The 15,857-nt window shown below is 30.3% G+C and overlaps 3 protein-coding genes across 3 annotated transcripts; 1 reads left to right on the forward strand and 2 right to left on the reverse strand.

Annotated features, from left to right (window-relative positions):
- Positions 1-6,993: 6,993 nt before the first annotated feature.
- Positions 6,994-9,466, reverse strand: LOC105621119 (40S ribosomal protein S7-like). Its single transcript, XM_012202590.1, has 5 exons — positions 9,365-9,466; positions 8,851-9,021; positions 7,992-8,173; positions 7,219-7,369; positions 6,994-7,120 (listed from the first exon to the last, which is right to left on the reverse strand). Exons 1-5 carry the CDS (start codon positions 9,464-9,466, stop codon positions 7,043-7,045), a joined length of 684 nt encoding a protein of 227 aa, XP_012057980.1. The 3' UTR covers positions 6,994-7,042.
- Positions 9,467-9,797: 331 nt separating this feature from the next.
- On the forward strand, positions 9,798-11,103 carry LOC105621120 (uncharacterized protein C1orf50 homolog). The gene is made up of 4 exons (XM_012202591.1): positions 9,798-10,123; positions 10,420-10,532; positions 10,634-10,852; positions 10,915-11,103. The coding sequence occupies exons 1-4, from the start codon at positions 10,069-10,071 to the stop codon at positions 11,101-11,103; spliced, it is 576 nt and encodes a 191-aa protein (XP_012057981.1). The 5' UTR covers positions 9,798-10,068.
- A 980-nt stretch (positions 11,104-12,083) lies between these two features.
- LOC105621121 (dnaJ homolog subfamily C member 11) lies at positions 12,084-15,293 on the reverse strand. The gene is made up of 8 exons (XM_012202592.1): positions 15,222-15,293; positions 14,700-14,829; positions 14,199-14,442; positions 13,712-14,031; positions 13,378-13,585; positions 12,740-13,298; positions 12,180-12,309; positions 12,084-12,106 (listed from the first exon to the last, which is right to left on the reverse strand). The coding sequence occupies exons 1-8, from the start codon at positions 15,291-15,293 to the stop codon at positions 12,084-12,086; spliced, it is 1,686 nt and encodes a 561-aa protein (XP_012057982.1).
- Between the last annotated feature and the right edge of the window lie 564 nt (positions 15,294-15,857).

Raw genomic sequence — 15,857 nt, forward strand, 5'->3', positions numbered from 1 at the left:
TTTAGTAATTTTAAGGTAGTTTAGTACGTTTAAGGTACGTTTAGTACGTTAGTCGTTAGTCGTTGACGTTGCGTTAGCGTTAGCGTTAGCGTTGCTGCGTGCGTGCGTGCGTGCGTGCGTGCGTGCGTGCGTGCGTGCGTGCGTGCGTGCATGTATGCATGCGTGTGTGTATATGTGTGTGTGTATTTATTTGTTCAAACACAGCCCTGGGTAAAAATTATACAGACAGATTAGTTTAGGATAGGATGTCTGTTGATTTCTAACTAACAGCAATCAGTTTTGTTTGTAATACAAAATTATTAATGCTAATTAGTATTTGTTTCCGACTGCAAAACTGCTTCAACTGCCAATACTGACAGCTGCGGATAAAACATTATCGCCTTAAAGAGAATGCGTCTATCAGAATCTGTCGGCATCCTATCGTACTCTTATTATGACTGCATTTAAAAGCAATTACGTATAGAAATTAACAGTATTCATGCGTGTTTTATACGCAGCAATTTTTATTTCAGTATCTATCTGCAAATATATATGCTAATCGTAACGGTTTCTGTCTGTGTTTCTATTCGCTATGATTTCTGTCTGCATCTATCTGCAATCGCGTTTGAAAATCCTAATCATTTCTGTTCGTGCTTTATACGCAATGATTCTCATCCGTTTCTACCTGTAACCGCGTCTGAGAATTCCTATGGTTTCTGTCCGAGTTCTATACGTTACGACTTCTATCTGTGTCTATATCTAGCTAAATTATTACAAAATCTAACTATTTTCTCCCGGAATGTAATGTAAAAAAACCCATATATTACATTTTTTTAAATAATGATATATTTACATATATTTACAGCTTGCGCCGATGAGATTGAAAATGCTACAAGTCTTGAGGGAAAAAACACTGATCCCGTAGGTTTTATAAGAAAAGCTGATAATATTGTAAGTTAGAATATGATATATTTATTTGTAAAAATCTAACAAAATCTGATTACTAATATGTAGTTTGTTTCTACTAATATTCATTATAAGTTACAGATACATTTGGGAAGAAATGTATGGCTGCCAAAGGTGACTTATGAGTCTGCCATTTGTACGAAATCTCATATGATGGTTGTTAAGAATCTTGCACTTGCAGTCTTCGGACATAAAGTTTTACAAGCTTCAAGTATAAGCGGCAATATTAGCAACAAGTATAAAAATCGAGAACCGAAAAAAAAACTGGACGAAACGAAAGTTCTTGCCATACAAGGTATGAATTTATTTAAAAAAATAATTTATTGTTTCAATTTCTTTCATTATTTATTTGCTTCATGCGTAATCAATTTTCTTACAGATATCTACCGATATTGGTTAATTAATAATCAAAAATACACGGAATATGATGCACGGATAGAGAGTCGTAAGGTATCGCTTTACATCAGCAAAAAAATTAGCGAACTTAATCGCAACAAGCTTGAGAAGAAGACAGTGAAAGGTATTTTTTCATATTTCATATTATTGTCTTAAACAGTCTTAATGCATATTGTATATGCCTTTTGTATATTATTTGTATAGATGTTAGAAATTGATGCTGTGTAATACTTTAGCTTGCTCTTATTAACAAATTGATCGATTTTATTATACAGAGTGTTCAGCGTAACGGTCTGCATGACTTTTCAGATACTTCCGACAGTTTAAAAAAAAAAATTGAAAGGTGAATATTTATCTGTTTCATACAGGTTATAACATGCAATAAAAAAACATTAAAATGTTTTATAAAAAAATTCGTCTTCAAGACGAATTCAAATTACTACTAAAATGTCATTTTTATTAATGTTTTATTGATTTTATTGATACTTAATATCAAATTTGCATCATTATTTATAACAGCAACGCTTATAACTTCTGACTAGATATAGAACATAAACATATATACATATATAAGTTACAGTTTTTCTTTACTGATTTGCTTATAATAGTATTCTTTGGATATTTATGATACATGTATATTATGTACTTATTTAATAAAACATGCAATAAAATCAAGTTACATTAATAAAGATGACATTACGATAATAATTTGAATTCGTTTTGAAGACCCTTACAATATTATGGAAAAAAAATTGTATGGTGCCATTTAAAAAATTTAAGAAGACTTTGAAATTTTTTTATTTTTTTTATTGCATGTTATAGCCTGTAAGAAAGAAATAAATGTTCAACATTCAATTTTTTTTTAAACTGTCGAAAGTGTTCGAAAAGTCATGCGGACTTTTACACTGAACATCCTGTATAGTAAGGGAAAGAAAGGAGGGAAAAAGAGAGAGAGGGGGAGAAGGGGAGGGGAGGGAGGGAGAGAGAGAGAAAGAGAGGAGAAAGTCCCAGCAAACGAGAATGGATTAAAATGAATTGAAATTTTTTTTTTATTCGTGTACTTTAAATAGCGAATACTTTTTTTTTATTTAATTGGATTCAATTAGATTCAATTAGATTAAAAAACTGCTTTTCCTATTCAAAATTTTGAATTGAATAGTCACAATGCACAGAAAAAGCTAATATTATTTTTAGATTGAAAAGCATAGAGATACACCATGCAATTCCTATAAACGAATAAAAATGCATTCAGGATTAAAAAGCATTCATTTTAACATTCGTGAATCAATATTTTTGGAAATCTGAATCCATATTTCAATTCATTTCAATCCTTCCATTCTCATTTGCTGGAGTGTTAATACACTGATTCATCTTTAGAGATTACTATTTTCTAAAAGAAAATTTGCAAAAAATCAGTAATTTACGAAAATGAAATAGCGTATTATTAATGATAAACAGTAAATATTGTTGCTGATAATTCCAAGTGCCCAGCAAATGAGAATGGATTGAAATGAATTGAAATGGATTCAGATTTTCAGAAATATTGATTCACGAATGTTAAAATAAATATTTTTCAATCTTGCATTTTTATTCATTTATAGGAATTGCATGGAGCATATCTCTATGCTTTTCAATCTAAAAATAATATTAGCTTTTTCTGTGCACAACACACACACATTGTGAATACTATTCAATTCAAAATTTTGAATAGGAAGGCAATTTTTCAATCCAATTGGATCCAATTAAATTCAAAAAAAGTATTTAAAATACGCATTCGAATAGAAAAAAATTTTTAATCCATTTTAATCCATTCTCGTTTGCTGGATGTAATATCGAAGTCAGTAATAATACTTTCACTTTTCACTTTTTAATAGTATACTGTTATATTTTCAAAATTTTTGTGCATTACCATTGTTTCAGAAGCAAACAATGATGATTGTAACAGTATTGACGTTTCTTTCGCAGATACACAAGAAGATATCGGTAAAGTAATACTGGATGCTTTTCAATTGCTTGACACATATAGTTAATAAGATATTAATTACTACAAATCACTGAATATTGGTATTCAATAATTTTGTAAAATGTCAAATATTATCAACTTTACGGAAGAAAAAAATTGCTTATTTTTTTCTCATAAAGTTCTGAGAATTTTTTCATAATTTTATAGTATCGTATTTTTTTATGTTGGTAAAAATAGTTGTTAAAAAAATGCAGTACTGAAAAGTTGATAAAAAATTCTGAAAAAATTTTTAGAGCTCTATGAGAAGAAGATAAACAATTTTTGTCTCTTGTCATTTTTCTGTAAAGTTGATAGTATTTGAATAAAAAATTATTAAAAACCAATCGGCAATATTTAGTAATTAATATCTCATTAACTATTGCAAAAATTGCAAAATGGTAGAGGACTTTTCGACTCAGTTTAGTCCTCTCTATATACACAAAAGCGCTTTTAACATTGTTTTTTTGTGAACTATATTTATACACGGTGAGTCATTTTAATCGAACCAGGCAAATATCTCAAAAAATATGGAAGCACTGAAAAATGAAAATAAGAGGAACAATCTCCAATGACCTTGATCGGCGGTACTATAACATTCGAACTTTATAACTCGAAAAGTATTTAATGAAAAAATATTTTATTGTAGTGTTTTGGAAAACTTTCGAGGTAAGCTACAAGAATATGCAATGAAAAATGAGGGTTTCTATTTAAGACATTGAAGATAACTTTCAAATGACTATCTAAGATCAAACCAATGTTACCATCTTATATTCGCCTTTAAACCATGTAACTTTTGTCTGAAACATTTTTCTGTATCTTCCATATTTTTCGATATATTTTCCTTCGATTAAAATGATTCACCCTATATAATTGTAATATGTAATCGTTGATTATTGTAATTTCAGAAGCAACCAACGTCAACAGCCCAACAAACAAGAATGGATTAAAATGGATTGAAATTTTTTTCCATCCGAATGCGTAGTTTAAATAGCGAATACTTTTTTTGGATTCAATTGGATGCAATTGGATTGAAAAACTGCATTTCCTATTCAAGATTTTGAATTGAACAGTATTCACAATGCACAGAAAAAATTAATATTATTTTTAGATTGAAAGGTATATAGAGATATGCTCCATGCAATTCCTATAAGTGATGATAAATGATGAATAAAAATGTATTCAGGATTAAAAAGCATTCATTTTAACATTCGTGAATCAATATTTCTGAAAATCTGAATCCATTTCAATTCATTTCAATTCATTCTCGTTTGCTGGGAGCGATTACGACGAAAGCGCTGCAGCAAAAAATATTGAAAATATTGAAAATATTGAATAAAAAAATATTACATGAAATATTACATAAAATGTTACATTATTATATTATATTTAGTCTATATTTTAATAATATTTGGAATAAAGCTGTATACAAAATATGTATGAAATATGTATGAAATATCTGTATAACATTTAAAAAAATGAATATTAATAAAATATTTATCATAAATATTCTGTGCTGTCTGGGATATGCAGTTAGATATACAATTCTACAGTCATGCGGATAAGAACATATTTGCATTTACGTATGCGATAAGGTGTGTATATACGCAATTGCAGTCAGAAACAGATATAATGCCCGTATTTAACGTCAGAAATGGATAAAGTAGGTCATCTTTATATAGATGCAGATAGATATTTTATCCGATTCTATAATCATGTGCGGAATCGCACTTGCGTATATTATATATACGAATAGAGTTCCGTACTACTATAGAATCATATGCAGAGATCCTAGGTTTCAAACCACTAAGGTTTTTTAATATCAATTTGAAGTAGTTAATTTCAGGTATAATTATTATAAATGTCTTAGGAATAAAATTTGTAATCCTTAAATATAAATGTTTTTTTTTTCCGAATATTAAATTAGTGTCAGCTCGAATCCCATCCAATCTAGTTTCATGATTTTAAAGTACGCATTAAAAGAATTGAAAAGCATTCATTTTCAAAAACATTCATGAATCAATATTTCTGAAAATCTCAATCCATATCAATTCATTTCAATCTCATTTGCTGGGATAGGAGCATATTTATTCATATACAACATATGATTATATAATTTTATATAATTATATGATGCATTTCAATTTAAAAATAATATTAGCTTTTTCTGTACACAACACACACATTGTGAATACTGTTCAATTCAAAATTTTGAATAGGAAATGCAGTTTTTCAATCCAATTGCATCTAATTGAATCCAATTGAATCCAATTAAATCCAAAAAAAAATATTCGCTATTTAAAATACTCACTCGGATAGAAAAAATTTCAATCCATTTTATCTATTCTTGTTTGCTGAGATGTGAAAAATTTTTCCAGATATTATTCCAAACAAAACGATTTACATTCCAAAAATCATAAAAAAGTCACATATATAATGGAAAAGTTACATTATCGTTTAATTAAGTTATTGAATGAGGTCATCTTGACTTTTTAAAAATGATTATTTTTTCATGCCATTTTGATGTTATTTTGATTTTTGTACAACTTTTGGTTTTATTTTATTATCGAGATGCAAAGGATTAAGCCGATGTTCAGAAAAAAAAATATTTATTTCTATTATTGTGTAAAAAGTTAATATTTTTAAAAATATTTCCCGATTGGATGGATAGTTATTTCAAAAATTAAATTAAATAAAGAGAACAGAATTTTATTTCGAAAGTGTTCAAACTTATACTCTATTTATACGTTTAATAATATTAATTTTTTTTTAGCGTCCAAATTTGTTTCTTATATCTACATAGATTTTTTATTATATTTCAATAAATATCAAAATTAAATTATAATTTAATCCTTCATGATTAAAATGACCCCTTTAATCAATAATTTTTTTTACTTCATAGGACGTAACTTGTGAATATGGCAGTCGGTTAAATGAACTTTGAGATCATTTTGATCCCAGAAAAAGTATATAATTAGAAAGAGTTAAAGGAAGAAGATTCAATCTATTTTTATTTCATATATGTGATAACAAAAAGTTTTATTTTTGGGAAATAATAAATAAAAAATATTATAAGTATCACATCAAATTTGAAATAGATGGAAAAGATATTATTTTGTAAATCATTATAAAGAAAGAAATCAACAATTATCTGTAAATAACTACAATAACGAATCGCAAATTTTTTTTTTTTGGATTTGATTTTTTTTACATTTAACGTTATTAAATATATACAGAAAAAAAATGTTAACTCATGTTTCGATAATTAAATTAAAAATAATCGAATAAAATTATACTTTTTTCGCACACTATTCGTTTTTATTTGATAATAAAAATGATATTCAGAATTCTTCTATGGATAATTAATAATTAATAGTAATAAATAATGATACTTTTATAAATTACTAGAATTATTTTTGTTACAAATGAAAGACATATATATTAATATTAAGATATTTAATTATAACTAAAAATGAAATTATAAAATAAAAAATATATTTTAATTCGATATTACTTGATACATTCACGATTTTTATTCTTTGTCTCTTTTAAATCCTAAACTGCAATAAAAAAATTTTTCGGCAAATTTTCAAATAGTAAATAATTATTTTGAACAAGGAATAGGGAAATGTAAAATGATACAAAAATCAATATAAATGTAACAAATAATACGTTATTTCAAATGTTTTAATATTTAATAAATCATACATAAGATTCGGGAAATTCGAATGTTACGTCTCGTCCAGTCAGTTGTTTATATACCGAAGCGAAAGTATCGACCTGTCAAAAGATGAATTAAAATTTGAATCACATTATAATATTAAATGAATAAAGTATATTCTGTATAGAAAATGAGCAGAAAAACTCAATAAATGTACCTTATGTTCAATATTCGTTTGTTCATTTTTGTCCAAATGAACTTTGATAACTTGTGACCCATCGAGTTTTACTCGAATTCGTTTACCCACAATCTCTACAGGATAAACAATATCCTCCAACAAAGCGTCATATACCGAAGTTAATGTACGACTAAAATATAAATATAGATTATATAACGTTAGTCAGAATTCGAGATAGTGCATGTATTGAATATTAAAATAATCGGTTTTTACAGATAAATAAAATAATAATAATACTGCAATAATAATAATATAATAAATAATAATAATAATACAATAACTGTGGACACATACAATAATTATGGCTTGTTCTCTTTGTGTACTTCTTACATGGTACAGTTTTTTTTCATTTAAAATAAATCATACAAAAAGTGGCACGATTCAGCAAAAAAAGAATAAGGCCAAAATCTATTTTCTTTAACTGAATTTCTTGAGAAAAAAAAATTTCTCTTTTTTTTCCTCTCAAATCGTAAAAAGAAAAAAGAAAGATAAACTGTACAAAAAATTCAACTAATGTCCATTTTTATCAATGTAGTTTTAATCTCGATTCAATTAACCCTTTATCTTTTTCTAATTCTAAGAATTAAAAAAGATAAAGAGTAAATTGAATGAAGATTAAAGATCATCAAGATCAAAGCTCATTCAAAAGATAAATAAATCTACATTGATAAAAACGGATAAAAAACAGACTTATAATTAAATTACACTTGTCAAATTATATAAAAATAAATATTACATTTTCATTTTCTTACCTTCTAGGACGTTTTTGCTTGTTCTTTGTACGTGTCTTTCTCGTCGGCTTCGGTAAGATTTTACGTTCGCCGACGAACATTACATGCTTGCCAGAGAACTTCTTCTCCAGCTCGCGTACTAACCTTGTTTGAATCTTTTGGAAAGCCTTCAGTTTTGGCATCGGTACATATATGATGATCGACTGTAAAAAATACAAGCAATTCAATAGTTTTTCTTCAAGGGTATTAAACAGAAAAATACACATTAACATACAGCATAGAAGCTTGCTGTAATATTGCTGCAATGTTTATAATGTTATTGCAATATTTATGCCTATATTCATAATCAGACTTTACATTTAAAATTTCCTTAAATTTATCTCTAGATGTTTAGTAGCCAATAAAATAATTCATATGATATTTAAAGATAAATTTAAGGAAGGAATGAAATATAAGCTTTACTATGAATATAAGCATTAGTCTGTTTTCTGTGCCTAAATTAGTATATTTTTTTGAGATTTAATTAAATAATTAAAAAAATTGAAATAGATATATATTTATATTTGATAAAACAGGCCTGTCCAATTTGAACTCCAGAGCCAAAATGCAAAACCATTGATGTAAAAAAATTCAATCAAAGATCTTAAGAATTATAAACTGTTGACTAGCATCACTTAGATGCTTATCAATATTTTACAGTCTTCAAAATCTTACCCACATTGAATCTTTTTGCATCGATGGTTTTGCGTTTTAGCTCGGGAGTTCAAATTGGACAGGCCTGTGATAAAAGCAAGAGTTCTAATGCAATCTAGTAGGAATAAAAAACAGACCTATAGCTGGAATGATTCATGCTGTACGAACATAAGGAATTGAAATTCACCTTCTTATTATTTGTTTCTAGTTCCTTCGCCTTAGTGATGTAAAGTTCCCTTAAATGCGACTTCAAGTCGCTGTTCATCTCCAGTTCCAGAAGAGCATTGGAGATGCTCGCCTCAAATTGGTCGGGCTCCGAGCCACCGCTCTTAATTATCTTTGCATTAGCCGTGAACATCTGAAAGAAATTTCGAGGTTAGGACATTGTTTACAAGTAACACCCGACATTCGCGCGAGACATTCGTCAGGACGTCGGATGACAGCATCAACTCCAGCATTAACAACTCCTGACGTAAGAATAATAGTCGATAGCGCGACAGCGTAGCATTAGTAAACGCGAGGATTGCGGAAAACCGACGAAATCCGTCGTAATCATGCCTTCGACGCGCGATCTGGGAAAGATATCAATCGCTTCACGTATCAGGGACTGTCACGAACTTTCTGGCGTCGTGCGACACAGAATTTCATACAGCGTTATACATAATAAAAGGCCGCAAAGCTAAATGCTCGAAAATGCCCACCTTGTCCACCTGGCTATCACATGAAAAAGAGGCTGGGATAAAAAGATAGCTAGAATGAACCTTTATGTGTCTTTCCAGTTCACGAGTCGCTGGTATCGACATCGACTGGCCATGTCAATTCCTTTCGCGCCAAGCCTTAAAACCCACTCTACAAATGTGTACTTTCTGCTTCTTTATTCTTAATTTTTACTTTTTATCTTCTGTCTCTTTTACTTTTTCTTTTTTCCTGCTATTCTTCATTAGAAAAGTTTATGTAATAAATGAAAGACTATTCAGAATTATTTCGGAGAGAGGACTATTTTTCGGACTGCATATTTAAAATCTTATTCTGACAGCCAATCAACATACGAGAATCTCGCGTAAGAGATTTTCTAATGCGACCGTTCATCTGAATTTCAGATACGCTTTGTTCTAATTACGAAAGAAATATCTATTTTCGTGTGTTAGTGTTGCTTTGCGAAATTCTTTTTTATTGAATTTCAAATGTTTCTCTAAATTCAATATAATTCTACGATTTTGTGTAGTCTCTTAATGAATAGTGTTATGTTTTTCTAGTCTGTTCCAAAAATGAGGCGAGAATTATTTTATTGTATGTTTAAATCTTTGAACTTTTAAACATTAAAAAATTTGTATTATTTGTTTAATTACTGTACATTATCTAATCAATATATTTTGTTGTGTAATTATACTTAATTGTACATATAATGGATAATAGCAACACGGATGCAGCAAATAGTCTGCATGATTTTCCAAATACAGGTATAATTTGTGATAAATGAATGACAAGTTTGAATGTACACTCTGAGAAAAATATAGTTTTGACAACTCCTAAATTAACTCTAATAATTTAAATATTTGCAACTAGTTTTACGAAGTAATAAGAACTAAAATAGTACTGAATACTATATTTTTATAATATTTGGTATTACTTTGGTTCGTATTACTTTTTAAAACTAGTTGCAAGTATTTAAATTTTAGCATTGTACTAGTTACCACAACTATATTTCTTCTCAGTGTAATAATATTTACTTATAATTATTATTTTTTTATTAAAGTAGCATTAGTGGAAAGAAATATTATGCCACAAGGCATATCATTGATTGATCCAGCTGCTGTAGCAAAATCAAGTAAGCAGGATTTAATGGCACTGGTTACGGAAATTGAAAAGGTATAATATATGATATCTGTGTAATATTTATAATTAAATTATTTATAATTTAATTATAATAGTTTTGTTATATATTTACTAATTTATTTCTTTTTATATAGGCAGATAACTGTGTAAGAGCTAATGCATGTAACAAATTACAAGTGATCACAGAACAGATTAGATTTTTGCAAAGACAGGCTGAGGGTATTTTGTTGGAAGCGGAACGGAACGCTAAGTTGCATCATGTATCTTGCAATTTCGTGAAACAACCTGGTCACATCTATCATTTGTATCAACGAGAATCAGGACAGCGTTATTTTTCCATGCTTAGCCCAGAAGTAAATATCTTTGTATCATTAAGTATTTTTGTAAAATCTAACTTTTTTTATTGTATCTGTAGGAATGGGGTAGTTCGGCTCCTTCACAGAATTATATGGGTTCGTTTAGATTAGAACAAGATCGCTCATGGACTCCACTGTCTCAACTACAGGCGAAGAATGATGAATTGAAATTGATCGGAAAATTCTTACCTTCCGATACAACTGCGAACACTTTTTTACAATCTGTCATGTTAAGTACTAGCATGTAATGTAATTAATAAATTTATATTGTTAAGTAATGAAAAATGCAAACTAGAAAAATAACATACTAGAAAGAAAAATTGGCAACTAAATTATTTCAATCTGATTAAGGATCTTTGTTATAATTCAACGAGCAAATTTATTTCATGATATAATGTCGAGCTATTTATAGTCCCTCTATTTGTAAATATATATACATACAAATATATTTCTGCAGGTATATAGAATAGATGATTATATAGATATCTGTTTTATATGATTAGAAATTATATACATAATTTTTTGAAGTTATGTATATAATTATATACACATTATCGTCAAAACGATCTATTTTGTACAAGAATAAATCGTACGCTAATATTTTTAACTCCGATGTAATCCGATGTTGTGCAATTAATTAACAAATGTTTTTCTCAATATGTAATAATATGCATATGTAATATAATTCTATGGCTGATTGTTATTTTTTACTCATAATGATCTTTAGAAGACTGTTAAAAGATCAATATGATTTTTGGAATTATAATATGTTTTCTATTTTATGTGGTATGTATGTATATCATTACATTTCTAAAGGCAGTAAATAGATTTGTGTTCAGGTTGACTTTTACTCTAAAATATTTGGAATACGACTTCAATGATCAAAATGAGTACATCTCAGTGCAGCTCATGATTAAAAGGTTCGTGAATACAGCTGAATATTTATGTAAGAGAAGATCTATTTTTTTTCTATAGAACACTTTTTTCGCAAAACTTCTGTGAAATGTAACATATTTAAAATATTTTTATAATTATTTTCAAATAATAAAATACCATTTTACTGAAGAAACGACATTAATGTACAAAGTTTAAAGGATCAACATTTAATGTTTTGCCTTTTATGTAAAATTAAACCTCTAAAAATGAACAAATCTATACCAAAGTAACACGTCAATCAATGACGGGAACTGCGACGACTGGTTTTTGATTTCGATGTTGAATCTGTATGTCAAGTAGTATTCACTTTGTGTGCTGAAACATACAAATAATATATCGACAAATCATTAAATACAAATTTATTTGTAACAGACAAGCGAACTCTTACATGAGACTGGTATCCTAAGAGGTGCATCATCTTGTATAACGCATTCATGCGTATGAGTATGGAAGAGATACTGTACCAAAAGTTGCTTATCTTCTCCCACACATGGATCATAAAATCCAGGTAGTTGGCTCTATAACAACATACGATTTCATATGATTTACAAATATTCAATTCAATTTTCACTTTATATACTTTGGTTTATAAGAAATTACAGAGATTAAAGCTTTAACAATCGGTGACAGAATGAAATGAGGTAATTGTAATTTTGGAAAAAATAAATATTAGTTAGCTAGAGATTAATAAGTCATAGTCGATTACTTTTGATTTTTACTTACAGCTTATTACCTTAATTATAGGAGATCCTCTTTACATATTAAATCTTATTTGTGTAAAATAAAATGTCAAATTTTATATATATCAGGAGACGCAGTAGCGTCTTCCGTCAAGTATATTTTTGTAGTTATAATATAGACATAGAAGATTTTGAAATATAAAATAAGAAATAAGATTTAAATGAAATAAAGACTTTTGACTTAAGAGATGAGTTTATAAGAGCGCACCTTAGATGCCTTATGAAGGATTAGTTTGGAATCCTTGACTAAACATTGCAAAGGAATCGTTACGTCTATCATTTCGTCTCTGTGTCCGCTTTCGTCCGTGGCAACTCGATCTTGTGGATAAACGAATCGACCATACAACGCTTTGGTAATGATTAATCCTTTCTTGGATTCCTCCTCGGCTCTTATCCTGCTGACGGTTTCCTTCATTAGTTCAGTAGCCGCTTTGGCTTCCCTTTGTTTCTCCAACATTCTGGACTTGTTCATCTCTTTCTGTTTCTCCTTCTCGCGCTCTGTTCGCTCTTTCACGACGGGATCGATTATGAGCTTCTTAATGATCGTCCAAGTGATTATAGGTGCTACAGTGGCATAAAAGATCGGAGCTGGAAGAACTTCGTCACATAGATGGATAGGGAACGTGTACGCCTGCGAGGCGCGACTCAATCTAAGTTTTAACGTGACGCCAGTTGGAACGCCGATGCGTACAGCTGCCGAGACCGAGCTATGCTTGGAGACCTTCTTTTCCGCGCCGTATTCGAGAAATGCACCAAATGTTCCAGCTCTATAAATTATATAGAACAAATTATACATAATTATTAAATTTGCTGATAATGGGATAAAGAAACGTTGACAGTACTAACTTGACACTACCACGAAGCTTAAGTTGCTTCTCTTCCATTTTGTAAGTATAGTTAAGGCTGACGAAAGAATGTAGAAGTCCGAAATGTATAGAAAATGCCGTGTACGATTGAGACGTGTCTCTTACAATCATTGTGCTCATGGCGTCTTGAATGCCAGCTCTGTACGTAAGGTATCCTACCATGTGTTTATCCAATTGCATCGCAAGAGCTATAAATATAACAATTTTGTTCAAGATATCCTTCCTTACATAAAACAAAATAAATATGTGAATAATATAAGAGATCAAGAATTATATGGTTACTTTTATATTACAAAAATCGCAAGTAAACATACTCCCAACGTAGCCAGCTTTCACGCCATGCGACGTAAACTGCAGTATTGTTGCACCGTCACAAAACAATCGTTTCGTTAACGTGCGAAATGCTTTGAGGGAGAACGTTGGACCGTTGCCAGCTCCGACCTCGACTTCGACCCAACCCTTTGAAGATACTAGCCTTTTCGCTGAGATATTGATGGACCCGGAACCCGTACCGTTTTGAGTTCCTAGTTGACCGGACATAGTTACGGTGTCTCTCAGGGTCAAAGGCGCTTCAATAGATTGTGCAAACGACATCCCGCTAACTTCGATGCATGAAAACAGTCCATTGCTGAAACTAGATCCATAACTTTTTAATCAAGGATTTATAATTATTAATTTGTTAAAATTTAATAATACTGCTTAATAATAAAATTTCATTATTAAACAATCTCTTTACTGTGTTTTATCATAATACTATTAATGTTTTAATTGTAATTGTTAATTTAGACTGATCGATCTTACCCATCGCTGTAATCTTCATCGTATTTACTGAAAAGATCAGTGGCATTGATGTTTACCGTTACAGTGCCTTTGGGATTGGTGTGCTGCTGCAGTCGTCTCTCCTCTCTCTCCCTCGCCAGCCTTTCGTATTCTTCGCGAATCTCTTGAGGCGTTTTTGTACGCTGTACTATTTCCCATCCCTCTGTCTCTAATCCACGGATTCCCAGTGAGTCGTAAATCGCCCTTTGATGTGGATCGTTCAACACTACAATACCAAGCATTTTACATTCAAGATTCATATTTAAACAAATAAACCAATATAATATACATATAATTTCAATGATCTAAGAATTCATATTGCAAATAAATAAAGAAGGCAATTAAATATTTTATTTTATAATACTATATAGTAATGATAAAAAAATAACAAAAATAATTGCAAGATATCAGTTATATGAAATAAATTCTAAATCAATATTCTTCTGATATAAATATGCATGTATTAAATATATTGTAATATACCTTCATAAGCTTTCTTTGTGCGATTAAAAAGAACTTCAGCTTCTTTTTTAAGCGTTGGATCCACATGCTTGTCTGGATGATAGAGTCTACTAAGTCTGCGATATGCATTGCTAATATCTTCAGGACTAGCCTAGAACATTGAATGCAATCATTACAACAGAGACCATACGATTACATCATAAATAAAAGATAACTTTTATGAAAGAAAAGCTAAAAAGGGACGGATTTAAAATGACTCCACTCGTTTGTAATGCAAAGATCAAACGGATTTGCGTTCTGCAACCAAAAATTGTGTTGCAAGATAAATAATATGTTAAGAATGAGTGAGGCAGTATCGACGTCGCGTTTTCCAATTAATTTATCCGCAATTCCTCGTGTCGGTCGCAAGGAAACGAATTCTCTAGAGTATCGTTACGTCAGCGTGCTGAAGACGAAGGTGTCACGTGGAAGATGTACGAGATTTCTATTCCCTTGGAAAACCGGGCGAATTGCATACGGAACAGATCATCGAGGCGTTCTCACGTTTCTCGAGATGTTCAGGAACGTATAGTAGTCGTCCTCGATCGTAGTCTCCTGGTCGGTCTCGTCGTCCATTTTAAAAACCGCGAATTTCGCACGCGCGCCGACAGATCTCCAGTAAGCTCGAGCGACCCGCTTCTCACCGTTTCTTTCCCAGCTTTTTATAGGTTATCGTGCAGAGGGGACAACACAGGCCGGTAGGATGTGCGGTTCCCCTGGATTCTACTAGATGGAGCTCGCTGTTCGAAATTGGAGGGACTCGGAGCGAGAGAGATCGGGAGGTTAATCGTCGAACATTGTCGAGCGAGAAAAATTGGGAAGATGTGATTATCCGTAGACAAGCGATTCGTTATTAAATCACTCGCGAAGTGTCATTGCTGGGTTAAATACGGGACATGGTGAGTGAATATTGCTAGTGTTGCTAGCGAAATTTGCGATGAATTTTCCTTGGTTTTGCCACGTATCAGATTTCATATTTCACGAATAAAAAACATCTACTTTGAGAGTATTTTTTAAGTTTTTATTCAGCCTTATAAGGTGTATAAGTAGAATTAGTAAAAGTGTGAAAGTTGTCTGTTAAATAAGTAGTATAAGTGTAACGTACTACTTGGTGCAAAGAAATATAGAAGCTATATATAT

The sequence above is a fragment of the Atta cephalotes genome (genome assembly GCF_000143395.1).
Source record: "Atta cephalotes unplaced genomic scaffold scaffold00032, whole genome shotgun sequence".
NCBI classification, from domain to species: Eukaryota; Metazoa; Arthropoda; class Insecta; order Hymenoptera; family Formicidae; genus Atta; species Atta cephalotes.

Bases quoted from the DNA above. Each gene is read 5' to 3' on its own strand.
- LOC105621119 (XM_012202590.1), bottom strand. From the start codon at position 9,466: ATGTCGATACCAGCGACTCGTGAACTGGAAAGACACATAAAGGTTCAT. The intron at 7,370-7,991 runs GTAAGAAAATGA...TTTATATTTTAG, and splicing joins AAGCAAAAACGTCCTAGAAG to TCGTACATTAACTTCGGTAT. The intron at 7,121-7,218 runs GTACATTTATTG...ATCTTTTGACAG, and splicing joins AAACGAATATTGAACATAAG to GTCGATACTTTCGCTTCGGT.
- LOC105621120 (XM_012202591.1), top strand. From the start codon at position 10,069: ATGGATAATAGCAACACGGATGCAGCAAATAGTCTGCATGATTTTCCA. The intron at 10,533-10,633 runs GTATAATATATG...CTTTTTATATAG, and splicing joins TGGTTACGGAAATTGAAAAG to GCAGATAACTGTGTAAGAGC. The intron at 10,853-10,914 runs GTAAATATCTTT...TTGTATCTGTAG, and splicing joins TTTCCATGCTTAGCCCAGAA to GAATGGGGTAGTTCGGCTCC.
- LOC105621121 (XM_012202592.1), bottom strand. From the start codon at position 15,293: ATGGACGACGAGACCGACCAGGAGACTACGATCGAGGACGACTACTAT. The intron at 14,443-14,699 runs GTATATTACAAT...TTGGTATTGTAG, and splicing joins CACAAAGAAAGCTTATGAAG to TGTTGAACGATCCACATCAA. The intron at 13,586-13,711 runs GTATGTTTACTT...TTATATTTATAG, and splicing joins GAAAGCTGGCTACGTTGGGA to CTCTTGCGATGCAATTGGAT.